General features: G+C 35.8%; 1 protein-coding gene across 4 annotated transcripts in view; it reads right to left on the reverse strand.

Moving 5' to 3' along the window:
* Positions 1-16,503, reverse strand: part of TTC7B (tetratricopeptide repeat domain 7B) — a 138,785-nt gene that overhangs the window by 61,250 nt on the left and 61,032 nt on the right. For all 4 annotated transcript variants that reach the window (XM_061463793.1, XM_061463791.1, XM_061463792.1 and 1 more), the window contains 6 exons: positions 16,319-16,402; positions 15,147-15,251; positions 13,684-13,801; positions 13,435-13,492; positions 11,525-11,597; positions 10,083-10,243 (listed from right to left, as the gene is read on the reverse strand). In XM_061463793.1, the coding sequence (XP_061319777.1) occupies positions 10,083-10,243; positions 11,525-11,597; positions 13,435-13,492; positions 13,684-13,801; positions 15,147-15,251; positions 16,319-16,402 (599 nt within the window). The remainder of the gene's footprint in view (positions 1-10,082; positions 10,244-11,524; positions 11,598-13,434; positions 13,493-13,683; positions 13,802-15,146; positions 15,252-16,318; positions 16,403-16,503) is intronic.

Consider the following 16,503-nt stretch of genomic DNA (forward strand, 5'->3'; position numbering starts at 1 on the left):
TTCAGTCATTGCTCACCTTAGGTGAAATTTTTTAACTGACTGCTTTGCATTTGGGGTCAAGTAAGCAATTTTTGCATGTTGCTGTGCACCATATGAGAATGCCAACTTGGATCAGCCATAGCTGGATATCTGTTCCACACACTACTTTGTGGAAGAGACCCGCCTTTCATTCCCCAATTCTTTCTTCAAATCTAGCAATATAACATGCTATGTACCATTCTCCACCAGATCTACCTGCTAGCAGTATCACAACACAGTGATGATGAGGAATCTCCATAAAGTCCCTCTGAATAAGAAATCTCCTGCGAACTTTTAACTCCACTAGACTTCTGAAGGGTCTATATTCCCATATTCTGATCCCAGCTTCAAAGAATGCTCTATTTTCAGTTATGATTGGGAGTAAACAACATTAATATTTTCTTATTATTTAAATTATTTCCACTGTTTACAGCTTGAAGAACATAAGGTAAAGCTGTGCATAAAACTGAAGGTATGTGCTTTAAAAAGTATTAGTGCTTCAGTGTAACACACCCTTCACAGTAGCAAACAGCTATTCCACTTGAAGAAGCTAAAATTTAAAAGGAGGCATCAAATCCAGTAGTTTACAACAAAGAATTAAAAATGCAACTATGTTTAACCTACTTTGAGTAAACTTCCTCAGTTTTTAGAGGACATTTTTGAGCAATTTAACAGTCTGCATTTCAAACTTCAGCTAACAATATTTTTACATGATAATCAACTATGAAAAAACAGTAGGAGAGTAATAAATATACTGGAAGTCCCATAAATATGGGAATAAGCAATAACCAAGCCTTGCAGAAAGTATCGAACAACAGCTTGGTCTCCTTGACAACTACATGAATCTTAAATATAAGAATAAACGTTATATATATTCAACTCTGATAGATAACCTTTTACTTATTAGAACATAAAAGACAACAAAAACCAGCTCTGTGTAGAGTTACATAATATTTCATTTTGGTTTCACATTTAAGTGCCCATTTGTATATTCCACAACTTTAAATCCTGGAATGTTTGGAAAATTCAAAAGAAGTTTTCTGCTTTTAAACCTAGGCACTACACTTAAGAAGAAAGAATCACAAAAAACCTCACCAAGTCTAAACACAGGACTTGTGAAACGCTAGAGTAACCAGTTTTGCAATGACACTGTATATAAAAAAAAAGGAAAAAAAAAATCACAGAAAGGGTGACACAGAATGTAACACTACAGATAGAAAGAGATTAAAGTCTGAAAAGAACCTTTTAACAGACAACGTAGGCTTCTTTTCATGTAATCTGCTTTTAAGGGAAAAAAACAATGGTCGTGATGTAAAACTTACATTCACATGTATACTTCATACAGTTGCATCTCCTTTCTGTAACAAATTGTCATAGCATCAATTGCTGGGTAAATTAAATCAGGTTAACTGGCAGACCCCACAGAGTAATTAAAGTGGGAAAGCAGTACACGGAATGCATAAAATAAAGTCGGAACAAATATTACTTAATATTGATGATTTAAAAGAATCTCAATCTGTTCACCTTACCTAAATAGAGCATTAGCAACTCACTTCTTGCACTCAACAATTACATATACAGGAAAAACTTCCAATGACTGTTACAAGAAACATAAAAGAAATGAGGAAGTAGGAGGAAGCCAAATCTTAGCAAATTCAGTTTCTCTTAGTACACACTGTACATTACAGGACTGCCCTACTGACAGCCTTGTAATTACTCAAAAATAAATAGTTTAGAAGAAAAAGATTAAAATTAAGACAAAATCCTAGAGTTCCCAGCATTTACGTCATTCACAGTCCAGAATTTGACAAGTTTACTGTATGCAAGTTTGCAGCTTCTTTTAAAAGGAGGTAGTTCAGACCACCTTAAGACCCTTCCCTTGGGAAATCCTCTTGAATCCAACAGGACTCTAACCTATGCATAATATACTCTCGTAATGAAAAGATCCTTGTAACAGCCCAGTAGGAACATTTCCAAACAATTTGTTCAGAAGCACGGCTTATTAGCTTTCAAGCTGGATTTCTTTTTAAAAACACAGTATATAGTTATAGGAACAAATACAGTCTTTACACTCTAATGTGGAAATGAATCATAGAAATAACTGACGAAGAAGCAAATAAGAATGTCAGCAAACAGGTAGCTGAATATAAGCCCAATGAAGCAAAATAATTAACACAATCCTTTCCGACAGACATGATGCAGGTGATTCTCTGTATAAAGCAATGATAAGTAATACTGAAATATTTTGTGCAGGGTTGGTTTTTTTCCTCTTTTTTTATTATTATTTTTTTATTTAATTTTGTTTACACATCATGAAAACAGGCTATAGTTCTATAGTGCAACAGATAACTGAAAGGTCAGAGAATGTGCCCTACTTTAAGCAAGTATGGTGATGTTCTCATCAGAAAGGACATTTGAAGACGACCTGATTATGGAAGCTACCATCAGAGTATGAAGTCCCCAGTATTACAGTGTGCTTAGTAAAGAAATATTTAAAAAACAATGGCTGGACACAAATATGGGATAAATTGAAATTAAGATCAAAAATGCAGTATAAATACTGCTCTCTACTCTGCTCTTGTGAGACCTCACTTAGAGCATTGTGTACAGTTCTGGTGTGCTCAACATAAAAAGGACATGGAACTGTTGGAACAAGTCCAGAGGAGGGAACAAGTCCAGAGGAGGGCCACGAGGATGATCAGGGGACTGGAGCACCTCCCTTAGGAAGACAGTCTGAGAAAGTTGGGGCTGTTCAGTCTAGAGAAGAGAAAGCTGCGTGGAGACCTCATAGCAGCCTTCCAGTATCTGAAGGGGGCTATAAGGATGCTGGGGAGGGACTCTTCATTAGGGACTGTAGTGACAGGACAAGGGGTAATTGGTTGAAAATCAAACAGGGGAAGTTTAGATTGGATATAAGGAAGAAGTTCTTTACTGTAAGGATGGTGAGGCACTGAAATGGGTTGCACAGGGAAGTTGTGAATGCTCCATCCCTGGCAGTGTTCAAGGCCACGTTGGACAGAGCCTTGGGTGACATGGTTTAGTGAGAGGTGTCCCTGCCCAAGGCAGGGGGGTTGGAGCTGGATGATCTTGGGGTCCTTTCCAGCCCTAACTATTCTATGATTCTATGACTGCAACTGAAACACTGAAACAAGCTACGACACCCTGCAACAGTTTTTCCAGTTTATGTGTTCTTACCAAGAGTAATGTCTTATGGAAGGTATGCTTTAGCTAAACCGGTATTAATACAAAAGCTAAAGTAAATTTAGCAACTTCTAATGCATAGGTCAGGGAGGTTAAAAATGGATCCCCTTGGCTTCAAATTATTAATCTGAGCATCCAGTTCTGACTGTTCATTAAAGCTGTTCCTTTAATGCTTGCTGTAGAAAGCTTATGGCTTCACACTAGTCACCTCCAAAACATCTGCATGATCCTCAAAACACAAAATGACCCGACTGTAAAAATTCAACCTACAAGGGGGATAACAAGAAACTAGGCAGACTATGAAACACATATAATTTTGTAAAGGATTTACTTACACATTCAGTGATTTTAGGTGCATTGCCTCTATCACCATGACAATCAAAGTACAGAAAGAAATTCATAGAAGTGTCTGCTGCAATCGCAAAGCGAGCCCTCATACAGTCCATTTTGAGTATTCAAGGAAAAATATATGTATGTATATAACCCATTCACTACAAAACATGAAAACCTGTAATTTTAAGTTCCTTGAAATAACTTCTTGCATGACTGAACAAATTAATTTTGTTTCCCAGTGACTTCTTTTAAATTTCTGTGACACTGCTACGCAATCAATTTCTGCCTTATCCTGAAGCCAGTTTCCTCTTTCCTAATTAATCATATCTGCTTCTCATTTTTATTCAAAGTGTCAACAGTCAGGAATGACTCAATTATCCAAGCTGTATTCGCAAGCCAACAAGACACAATTAATGAGAAGAGGTTATCAAACACAACCATCAGCAAGGTCCACTTTTTTTTTTCCCAGCTACTTCTACCAATCTGTTTCCTTCAGGAAATCCAATTGACAGACTCACTGGATGCCCAACACAGGCAACAGGAGGCCAAGCAACTAAATCTATTTTTTTAAAAGAACTCCAGAAAAATAAATTAATTAAAAGAGTCTTTAATTAAAAAACTTAATTAAAAAAATTAACTGTTTCTCAAACAATCATTAAAGGTACCCAAATGATGTGAAACCTGTTCCAAGGGATCCAGGAAAAGGGACAGATTTTTATAGTGCCAATATTAATCTTATACATAGACATATACATATAGTAACATAAATGAAGTAAAAATAGGCATTTCAGATTGATATTTGATGCCAGACTCTCCAGCAAAGATGAAACAAAAGCAGCCGTAAAGCCGCAAAATAATACAATTTTGTGGAAACTATGAATAGGTATCCCTGGTGTGCACTGGATGGACCCCACTGCACCCTTTGATTTATTTTTGTTCACCCCATATATTTGTTCACAAAGCAATAACGTTGCTTCTTTGCCAGGAAAAGCAGCAGTCAGTCCTGTCAGTTTTTGCAGAATTTGTTTTACAGTAGAGTTTAACTGGGACTCTTTCAATTAAGTTTAAAAGAATCTACAGCCTAGGAAAATAATTTAAGGATAAGACCCTGAGGCCAAGTACCAATTTGCTACATAAAGTAGTATCTACCTAGCAACAATGCCTTTTTTAATGGACCATTCAGTAAAAGCATATAACAACAACAAAAGGGGGGCAGGGGGAAAGGATAAGCCTATCATGAAAAGAAAAAGCACAAGCAACTTACACTGTCTTTCCTGACTTACATAAAAATCATTCCTGAGAACAAATTCATTTAATTCCCAAGATAGACAGGATCAAAATGGAATAGATTTGAAAAAGCATATTGTCAAATGTTGAGAAGAATGTATACACCAACCTGAAAGACATAATTTTGACAAGCTTAGCAGATCACTACTTCTTGTCCAATCACATATTACTTTCCTTTCCTCAAGTAATTCCCAGTACTCTATCAGGGAACAAAGTAGAAAAGTGCAAGTTTAACCACCACCACACACTGTAGCGCAACTAAAACAGGCCTAGGGATAATAGAATAGCTTAGTCTATTCCCTGTAACTGATAAATCCACCCCCATCTCACAGAACATCAGTGTATGTATCATCATACATTGCGTGCACCAACCAGCTCTTCTGTTATGCCTACCCAGACAACTCCCAGAAGGAAACAAGTTTATTAATCAATGAACTGAGAGGGATGTTAAAAGCTTCTGCAATTCTGGGAAATCTACTGTAGCTCAAAAGAGCCTTTGAGGGTCAGGAAGGAAAGGATTTAATAGTTTTCAGAAGAATGACATATTGGTCTGATGCTTCTGTGAAATATTCTTGGAAGAAAAAAAATTCCATCACACTTCAACAAATGTAAATGTTTAAACTGTGAACTTAGTCTTCAGTTGCCTTCAAACCTGTTACCATATGTCTTTCCTTTTTTTTAACATTAAAATAACACACTTGCACTCCTCAAATAACCCATCTGCTGTTTCCTAATTCTGCTGCTTTAAAAGCTTGTCAGCTGCTATCCACTGCAGTTGAATTTTCAGCATAAAATTAGGAATTAATATGTTATTTATTCTGCCTAATTACACTAATTTCAGGCACTATACTCATCTTTAACTCTCCCAGCATTTGAAATAATGAGGGAACCCCAAAACAGCTAAGATTAAGAAAGCAATATCACAAGTATTTCATTAAAAAAAAAACCATCTCCCTTGACTGAGAATCTACTTCTGACTAACCATGAGGCAGAAACAGAAGTGTTGTTTCAAGATTTCTTATTATTCAAAGGACCACTAAAATACAGATTCCTGTAACAAGAATATAAGACAGGAATGAGTCATGGAAAGGAGTTTGTAAATAAGGCTCCTCAGGTAATTGCACACATAACTGTATGATATTTATTGCACAAGCTCAATATGAGCCAATGCAACACAAACACCATTCATTACCTTGCATCATCTTGAACACACCTTCAGACTGTAATGCACACCTCTGGGACTGCTTATACTTTCAAAGTAGGCAATCAATGGATTAGAATAAATAAAACTCAAGGAAAACCCAAGCAACTCACAATTAAGTACTCTAGTAATTTAGTATATATTGTGCCTCCTTCTTGCCTATTCTCCTCGCATTCAGGGCAGCATGTCCATAGCTCTGTTTCAAGTGGAGAAATGGATCATCTTATCCAGTCTCTCACATAATTTGAGGGTTAGGATTCTGAGCTGCATTATCTGTGGCTTCAAATCCTGTCATGCTGGAGAAGACCTGAACTTCACATTTCTACTACAGGGATAAATTGTCTCATGAAAGGTGGGGCAAAACAGTGTAATTTTAGAGGAATTAAAATGCAATAGGACCTGATTGAGATTAATTATTCATATTTTTTGGTGCTGGCACCTTACTCCCACCCATCTCACCAAAGCAGGGTAGTCACAATCTTTTTGGTAGTATTAATCAGTTAACTAATCTTTTTTCTTGAGACTTTTTCTTTTCTGGATCAAAGCACCCTCAGATTTCAGGAGGCTTCATGGGTTAGCTAGCATTTAACAGCAGATTGCTTATATTGCTCTGAAAAACACAGCTAATTGGTTTATAAGTAAAGCAGTTACAACCTAGAATTTGAACCTTACAAAAGATTTGAACCAATAGTGCTATAGATATTAAGCAAATACCTTGCATTTTGATTATTTCTGGAAAACATTAGTACATATCTACTTCCCTTTTAGAGGTTTCTTATATTTTCACCGATAGTTTCTCCAATATCCCTTAAGGTCTCAGAGCAGATTGCTTTATTTATGCTGCCAATGTAACAAACAAAGGAAGAACAATCAACTCTGTTCAAAGAAAAAGCTGTACCTTGCTGCTAACAGCACAATGTGATGTTTGATCATTGCTTCCACTCCTTTAGATAATGATGGGACAGAATTCTATGGCTCTGAGGAATTTCTTTCTATATACTGAGCTAGAGGTGCTTAGGACAAAATCATTATCTGATTGGCCTTATTTCTTCAGCAAGTTTCCACCTTTATAGCACAGGAAGGTTTATACTAATTTAAGATAGGAAGGTATGCTTGCTGTATGCATCAAATACTGAATATGAATTCTAGGAGTGCATCAGATTTTCAAATGTTAAAAACTGACAGACCTAGTATTTACTAATTGATTACAATAGAAGAGTGCTGGAAAGTATCCACCTCTCAGCATGACTCACAGTGTATTCTATTACTTCCTTGCAGCCTTTGGCATTTTACAGAGATGTAGTGTTATAAACTTCAGAAAAATTAGGTTCTTTTCAAAGAAAAGCAAACCAGAAAGAACATACAGCTGTGAATAGGAAAGGACAGCTCTCAGTGCAGTAATAAAATAGTAGCATAGAGAATTATATGGATAAGAATAGTAATAAAAGAAATAAGAAATAACACAAATCACAAGCCCTATGTTTTATTTTAATATTTTTCAAGTATACAGATTTATTATGCTGCATAGCCACCAAAGTATCATTTTGCATAAGGCTGAGGTAATGGATTCTAATGGAAATACAGAGAATACCAGGAAAACTCTTGTACTATTTAGCTTACTGGGATTGCAACATAACTGAAAGATAAAGATATTTGAAGTGTTTACAAAAGACAGTAATGTACCATAGGCAAATAATCGAGTGTTTCAAAATATCTAAAAATTAGCAAGCCTTAGAGGAACACAAGAGGATCATTTCCCAGTTGGCTAGGAGGCACTCTGAGACTGTACTGTTTACACAAGTTGCAGAATAAGAAAATGTAATCAACATTACACTAAGCACCTGTGTTTTGTATTTTCATATATATGCACATACATACCACCAACCATTTCAAGAGCACCAGAATTTACAAGATTGTACAAGATTTTACTATCAGTAAAACTCAAGGTTTTACTGATAAATCTTTGCAAAAATAACCCAGTTACATGAAGAAATCAATCCAAATTTATCTTATTGACCAGATGCTTGTGTCTAGCTGTCAGTATCAATTGCAGAAGAATACAAGAAGAATACAAGAAATCTCAGTCATATTCTTGACTTCTCTGGGAGCTAGAAGTAACTTAACAGCTCTAAAAACAAGACTAAAAGACTGTCTTGAGATATATAGCTATGTTTCACCTTGGATTCTTCAGCAATTGTTGCCACATCTGATGGCAATTCCTACTGCCAAGATATTCCTCTCAAATTTCCTTATCTGTACCAGCAGGTTGTAACATAGCACACTGTATCACCATAGTGTTTGTATTATACAACAGGACTAACAATTTAGAACCACTATTATGACTCATATGATTAATATACACACATACATTAATAGACAGATTTTATACATTAATCGAAAGATGAGTACTTTTTAAAACAACTCACGCAAACTTTCAAACACAAGATGCAATCATAAACAAGTATGAAAAGGCCCTGAGCCATATTTTAAAAACCCAAAAATATTTTCTGAATGCTCACAAAAGTAATTTTAAACATTTTACTAAATGATCCTATGGTCTTTTAGTACAATAGGGGGAACAGTTTCAGAAATACTTCTAGTCTATTATTATTCTGAGAGATAAAGCAGCTTCTTTGTCATTTACATTGCCACTAAGTGGCAGAAGATGGAACAGGAACAGACAGAAGATGATAGATCATGGGGTTTTGAATTTATTCAACAATAATAGGGTATAAGATTAGGCAGCTGATACTGCAATTGCCCCCGAAACCATGACTTACTGACAGGTCCCTCAGACCTGAGGAAAGCACAGACAGGTTTGGCAGAGGAACTGCTAGGTAGTTCTGAAATTGCGAAGCATGTGTCTAAACTTAACAAGAACAGAGACAAGTTATACAGGCATTGATAAACTAGGAAGTGAGAAACAGCAAAGGTTTCACAACAAAAGCAGTTGCACAGAACTGTCTGTGAGCCACAGAAGTTCTGAGAAGAGACAATATCAACATTGGTCCTGGTCAGATAAGTGAGGAAAAAAGGCAACAGTACTTTATATAGACAGCCAAAAAGAGGCACGAAATGTTAAGAAACAGTAAGGTAAAGGGACCATAATCTCTATTTTCAAACTAGTAATTCTTAGAGAAATCATCTTTTTCTGGTATGTTGATACAGTAATAATTTTTGATACAGGCTGGTCATCTAAAAGTTAAGATCGCAATACTTCGAAAATTGTCTAAATGAGCATTTAGGATACTTGTAATACTATGGATTACAACATTAGTGACTGTTGGGAAAGCATCAGAATGGAACACTGGAAGTTAATGGAAGCTGTCCCTGAGACATTTCAATATAAAGCAGCTCATTAGGTTATCATAAGAATAGAGTTTCATAAGAAAATAAATAATGATAAAAAACCTTACAAAAGTAAAAAAATCTAAATGTATATACTCAACACAAAGAATAAATACAAAGAATGATTTCTTTCTTAAGAACGTGATTTCTTTCTTAAAAGAACATCTACCAAACATTGTTCTCTGTTCAACTGTTTAGTTATCCATCAGCCAACTTCAGATGACTGGTTGACACATGCAGATACAGGCAAAAGAGGAGACTCTCTGTTATGAAGCATTTTACAGAATAAATTCCATACAACATGCATAGAGTTATCTGTAGGATGATAAATCTATCCTAGCTAATAGGAAAGTCTTCTTTTTCCTTCTTAGAATACTGCATAAAACCAAAAGACAGACATTACTCTAAAGCACAAAACAGGGAGAAATAATCTAAACAAAGAATCTGTAGAAAAAAACCTTAGCCTCCCTTCCAAAATCAAATCCTAAATCACTATTTAACAAGGCTTTAATAAAAAGCAGACTTCTATTAAAATGAGCAGGGAAGAAAACTGTTGAGGAAAAAGAAACAAAACAACAAAACAACAAGAACAGAGTAATCCTCAAATCCATCCCCTGTTTAAATGAATGAGATATGAATCTAAGAAAAATAAATACGAGAGAAAGCGTAGAAGGCAAACACAACATTCACTCACATAAAATTTTCTGGATATTCACTCAAGGCCATATCAATGATATTCAAAGCATCATGATAGTGTTTCTGGGCTGATAGCAAGAGTGCAAGAAGATGAAGAGAGTTGGCATCATCTCCTTGTAGCTGCAGAGCCTGACGAACATAACCCAAAGCTTCTGGTATCTGATTAAAAAAAAAGGGGGGGGGGGGCAGAAAAAAAAAAGCACACCACAATTATTGCCTATTACTTGAGTTCATGTCCATACAATTTTCAAAATATTCATCTCAATATCATGCAGATTCTATCAACTCCTGGAAGACACAACTCAGAATTTTGAAATGGACCTCATGCCTTACAGTGAACAGAAACAATTAGATAATACATTGAAAAAAAGATACACGTTTTAACACAACAGTTCCTTTTACCTCTTTAAAAATATTCACTTACTATGCTTTTTCAGGTATTGGTTGTATTTCTGTATGATTTGAAAATACTTTAATTGTAGTACTTTTAACTAAAATGTACATCTAGACAGCAACAGTAGCTTTTCTTCAAGTGGAATTCTGCAATCTCCTCAGCTGAATGTGTTTTTGCTCAAAATAAGTATACGAATTGTTAAGAACAGCACATTTAATTAAGCAAGATGAGAATTTTGAAATTCAGAAGTACAGTCATAGCCTGCCACTAAAAAATATTTTCTAGTATGAAAGTGACAATCCATTCCACTCTGTGACATAGCCCAATATCTCTGCTACTCCTTAGCAACGAAAAGTAGTCACCTAGAGTATGTAAACTACTGTGCTCAAAACTACTTCCTAAAATAAACATGACACAGGAAAAGACTTACCATGATATACACAAAGCAGCTCCACATTATCCAAATACATGTGATATATGGCAGAATTCTAAATCCTTTAAACATAACAGCTGTTTAAGCTGGACTGAGCTCAGATCTCTTTTACAGCTTTAAAATGTTTTTCCAGTTTTCTTAAAAAAAAATTTGGAATTTTGTTCACAATAACCAAACCTTCTACAAGGGTTCAGAAAAGACATAGATCTTAGCAGGTAATGGAGATCGGAGATCTGCCAAGATCATTAAAGACAAGATTCTAGTCCTACTCTCCAGATAACCTGTCTTAGCAGAGATTACACATAATAGCTAGAAACAGGGTAAAAATGGATTTTTTTTTTCCCCTCTTCATCCAGCAACATAAATGCTGAAACAAAGAAATTTAATGACTTATGTCTTATATCTGATCCTAGAGCTGGAACACTGTGGCAGAACTCAAGGTGTTCAGAGAGAGTATTTTGGGTCTTCTTTTTTTTTTAATATATGCATGAGGAAAAATTATGTTTGCTTGTTTGTTTGTTTTTAATTGACATCTTCATCTATATCCATCAACAGATACACATTCTGATCTTCATATGATAGTGTGAGGCTACAGTTTTAAACCACAACTAACCTGTCTGGATATGGCAAGCTGCAGTGCCAAGTAAAATGCTGCCAGATGATCTGTTGGGGACAAACTGTGAGCCCTTGAAAACAAAGAAACAAAACAAAACAGATTTTTTTCCCCTGTTAATACTGGTTAGACATACACACAAATGCATATATTCATGTATTCACATTCAGATTTCTTCATTACACGTATGCTCATATTTTGATGTAAGTGCTGTTCACTCCAGTGACTTTCGTCAATCATGCCTGATTTAAAAGCAGCACTTTGGGCCATTAAAGAGTAATTTTAAATATAAATTAATTATGCAATTTCACTATAAAAATTTAGCAATATAAAGAATGACCAATACAAGAAGTACCCAAGCAATTGCAGGGGCCCCGACCAGGATGGCTGTGAAGCACAAAACTCAAGAGGAAGAGTAGCCACAAAGTAGATAAGAGTTCTGCTCATTCACTTTCACTCTAGGAAGCCAGTTACTTCTTGACTATGCTGCTTTGAGAATAAGTTAGTAGAGCAGGTTACAATGTAGCAATGATAATCCCCTCAGATACAAAATCACAAACCCAAATCTGAGACTTTGTATTAACATTGACGCATAAAACCATTTCCCTGAAGCATTTAGGCACATCTCAATGAAGTAGGGTTTTCAAGGGTATATAAACATAAAAAGAGACATATTTAGGTGTTGCAGCACTTCTGCCAGGTTTGCCATCAAGATTTGTTTCTTCTGTAATTAGGGTAGAGATGTTCTCATTCACCTGTTTATTGTTATTTCATTTGCAGAGTTGAAGCCTTGACACTGAACTACTGTCATCCCCAATAGCACTACTTCCATGTAAGACACTTGGAAAATGGGGCATTTGCACTGTCACTGCCTATGCTGTTAACTCTCCAGACAGATTTATTTCTTTCCCCCTAGCTTACTACTTTACTACTTGCATTTTGCCCCACATGCACAGCAGCAGGGCCTCAATTAATTGCTCTGGCTCTACAGAGATAATTGCAAAAGCCTGCTTTACAATCTGATCAGCTATCAGCTCTTCTAGAAACACTATTACAGTGAACTATGACTTGAAATCTTTCAGGTCGAAGGAGGTGATCCTGCCCCTCTACTCTGCTCTTGGGAGACCTCACCTGGAGTATTGTGTGCAGTTCTGGTGTCCTCAGCATAAAAAGGACATGGAACTGTTGGAACAAGTCCAGAGAAGGGCCACGAGGATGATCAGGGGACTGGAGCACCTCCTGTATGAAGACAGGCTGAGAAAGTTGGGGCTGTTCAGCCTGGAGAAGAGAAGGCTGCGTGGAGACCTCATAGCAGCCTTCCAGTATCTGAAGGGGGCCTACAGGGATGCTGGGGAGGGACTCTTCATTAGGGACTGTAGTGATAGGACAAGGGGTAATGGATTAAAACTTAAACAGGGGAAGTTTAGATTGGATATAAGAAGGAAATTCTTTCCTGTTAGGGTGGTGAGGCACTGGAATGGGTCGCCCAGGGAGGTTGTGAATGCTCCATCCCTGGCAGTGTTCAAGACCAGGCTGGACGAGGCCTTGGGTGATATGATTTAGCGTAAGATGTCCCTGCCCATGGCAGGGAAGTTGGAAATAGATGATCTTAAGGTCCTTTCCAACCCTAATGATTCTATGATTCTATGATCATATTTTTTTCCCTTCTAGATCAGAATATTTCTTTGAGCAAATATTTTATACTAGAGAGCAACACCGTGGAAATCTTTAGAAATTTATTTAGATATTTCTGACAGAAAATGAGAAGTAAATGCTAAAGAAATACTTTCTGTACTCCTGGAGGTGAAACCCTTATTACACAATCTTTTGTGAGTCCCTCTTTGTAACATATAATAAAAGCTTTTTACTACATGTAGCAGAATGAAATGAAAAGATTAACACTCACTCACCTCTGAAATGCAAGAAGTGCCTTTCTCTGCAAGACCTCTTGCATCCCTCGCAAAGATGCTAAAAAGGATATATTTAATCAGCAAGATGAAGAGATTTCATTCCACATGCTCATTGAAGAAGTTTTAATACATTGACTGAGACAGTGGTTGCACACAGAAGCTTCAATTTTGAGTCTAGCATTCTGCTAGGTATTCTTTTTTTTAGGCAACGTGAGGATTTCCAAATACGAATGTTTGTTCTTATCTTACCATCAGTAGCCTGGAGACTGTAAGTCAATCCCAGTGCCAAGTAGCCTTTTGCTTTGAACTCTGATGTTTTGTCCCCAAGATCAACAACTGTTTTGGCAAATCTTTCAGCTTCTTCCAACTGAAAATATTATAAAACACCCATGTAAGTCTAAAACTAGCTAAATCTTACATTATAATGAGAACACACAGCATGTGTATTATGCATACTGAGTATGTTGAAATCTCAGCCATGACTGCTTTTAAGGACTACTTTGTTTTACATTAGACTAAGTTTTCCTACAAATACTGGGTAAAGAACACAGATTTTAAGCTGAAGCACCCATTCCTATGGTTGAGAGAAACTGTGGCATGTAACACACAGATCATTCTAAAGTTACTGTGGTTTTGCCCCCTCTTTTTTTTTTTCAATAAAAAAAGTGTTCCTGGTCCATACATGCCATTTAGCATTTTCTGTATTTCACAAATCAAGTTATTGCCCCATAAATTATTTCTGTAGGAAAACCAGTCACAAAAACTAAGGCTCCGACCCTGAAAATACAATGTATAGCCACCCAGAATTCCACATCACATATGGTATTGCTGAATGTATACAAAGTCATAAATAGACAAGCATGTAAAAAAATTAAGGTTTAACTGCACAACCATGTTAGCACACTATTTAACAACGTAGAAAGAAAAAAAGAATAATCAACCAACATTTGGATCCATTCCAGTAAGTGTAAAGGCTAAGCACAATAAGCTTCTCCATACAGAGTCAATCCATAGAGAACAGTTTACAGACAAAGGATCTGTGTTAATTATTAAGACTGTATTTCTGTCAGCCTCAACAAGTCATGTTTCTGCTACAGCACTATTTTCTCAATTTGTGATTTTGACATTTCCTTCCTCTTTTCCTCCTTTTTAAAATATACTAATTCTTCTAAAAAATACACATATCTTGAAAACCACATGATAATGTTTGATCACCTTAATGTTTTTTGTACAGATACACCAACTTCAAGGTTATCTAAAATACAAGTAACCCTTTTTAAAAAGACACTGTCCCTACTAGGAATTCCTAAACCCCAGCTGCCCGCAAACATGGTATCTCGAGAAGTCTCCTGAACATAAGAGATTTGTCTCATTATCTTCCAAAAAAAAGTTTTCTCTTGCAGAGAAAACACAAGTCTAAGTTGCATTTTTAATCTCTGTATGCCAGTTTTAATTTCTAGTACATTTTTGCTATGTCATAGATCACTATCAAGATATGCTACCTTGACAAACATAACTATTGCTCTCAAATATTTTAAATGAGCCATTCAAACAGGGATACACATGTGCATATACGTATCTGTGCTGTATTTTTAAGAGATGACCAACTGTATGCAGTCACTGACCAAAATTATTTGCTACATCCCTAAACCAAGATTTTGTTGCATTTTAGCACAGCTCTTACTGAAAAGACAGAGAATTACCAAACTTACCCAGTGCAGAGATCCCATACATAGCTTTGCAGCAAGGAGTGGAATAGTTGCATCATCTGGTTTCAAACGAATACATTCCTTCAAGACTTTAACAGCTCGAGCAGACTGTTAAAAACATTTTCTATTGAAATTACTAAAAGCATAAATAAGTTTCACAAGCAGAAGATTCCTATTTCCATCATTTATTTTTCCCATTTGGTTGACGTTTTTTTCACAACTCCTCATGCAAGAGAAACACAAGACTTCAGTCACTGCTGTTGTTATTTAACCCCAATGAACTCTCATTAAGTGTCCCCAGTGAAACATCTGTCCAGAATGTCATTCCAATGGTACGTGATTCAGAAAATAGTTTTGAGATGCGTTTAAAAAATCTGATAGGCCTGTAAGCTCACAATATTTGAAATGAATGAGCAGGAGCAGGACAGAATCTTAGGGATAACTCTGATATAAGACTGCATAACAGACTGGCACTGCTCCTCTTTTTAAAATTCATTTTCTTCAATCCAATCATGGTTTAGAAAGTAAACAGAGAATGGGAAGAAGAATCAAGTCTCTTCAAAATCAGTATAAGTCTAAAAATAATTTCTAAATAAAATACAAATTGGTTTTTCCCATACTGAAGATAAGCAAATTATGCCAAGAATGATTTTTTAGAAAATTAGTATTATTTACATTACACAATGAAAGTGATTTATTTTCCATAACATGACAGGGAAAAGCAAAAAGAACTGAAAATATAAATTTGCATATGCTCCTAGGTTATATAAAATAAAAATAAATAAAAAAGAACAGTCAGAAAAGAAAAAACAAAGCAAGACTACCATGAATCAGCAATAATTTGTACCTAGGCATAAAATTCATTCATCAAAACATCACTTAAATAAGTTGTTACTGGATAATACCAACTGGTATAACTCACTATTAAAATTCAATTAGTTTAGCTTAAGCTTTTCGGAAAGATAGTTCTTGCCATCACCTTTCAGTCTTCCCAAGTTAGAAACTATTGAAATAACAACATTCTTTGTAAACCACTAGGCAGGACTACAGTCTACTTAGCTCAATTAAGGATTACGATTATTTAAAAAAAACCCTCCAGATGAAATTATGGAAGTGCCAAATGTTGTTATCAAAAGCCATCAACAGAAGAATTACATCCAAAAATTAAGACTTACTTTTCCTGCTGCCATCAAGGACAATGCAAATTGGTACCACAGATGGAACTCTTCAAACGCAAACTTCATGGCTCTTTCTAAACACTAATTTTGAAAGGAAGATTGTTATTTAAGGGAATATTTTTCAATTTCTAGTAAGATACACTAACATAAAATTTTTCTTACATACTTACACCTAAAAGACA

The sequence above is a fragment of the Pezoporus flaviventris genome, unplaced genomic scaffold, assembly GCF_033815535.1.
Source record: "Pezoporus flaviventris isolate CSIRO_AGI_PZ_B2104156 unplaced genomic scaffold, CSIRO_AGI_Pfla_v1 ptg000036l, whole genome shotgun sequence".
NCBI classification, from domain to species: Eukaryota; Metazoa; Chordata; class Aves; order Psittaciformes; family Psittacidae; genus Pezoporus; species Pezoporus flaviventris.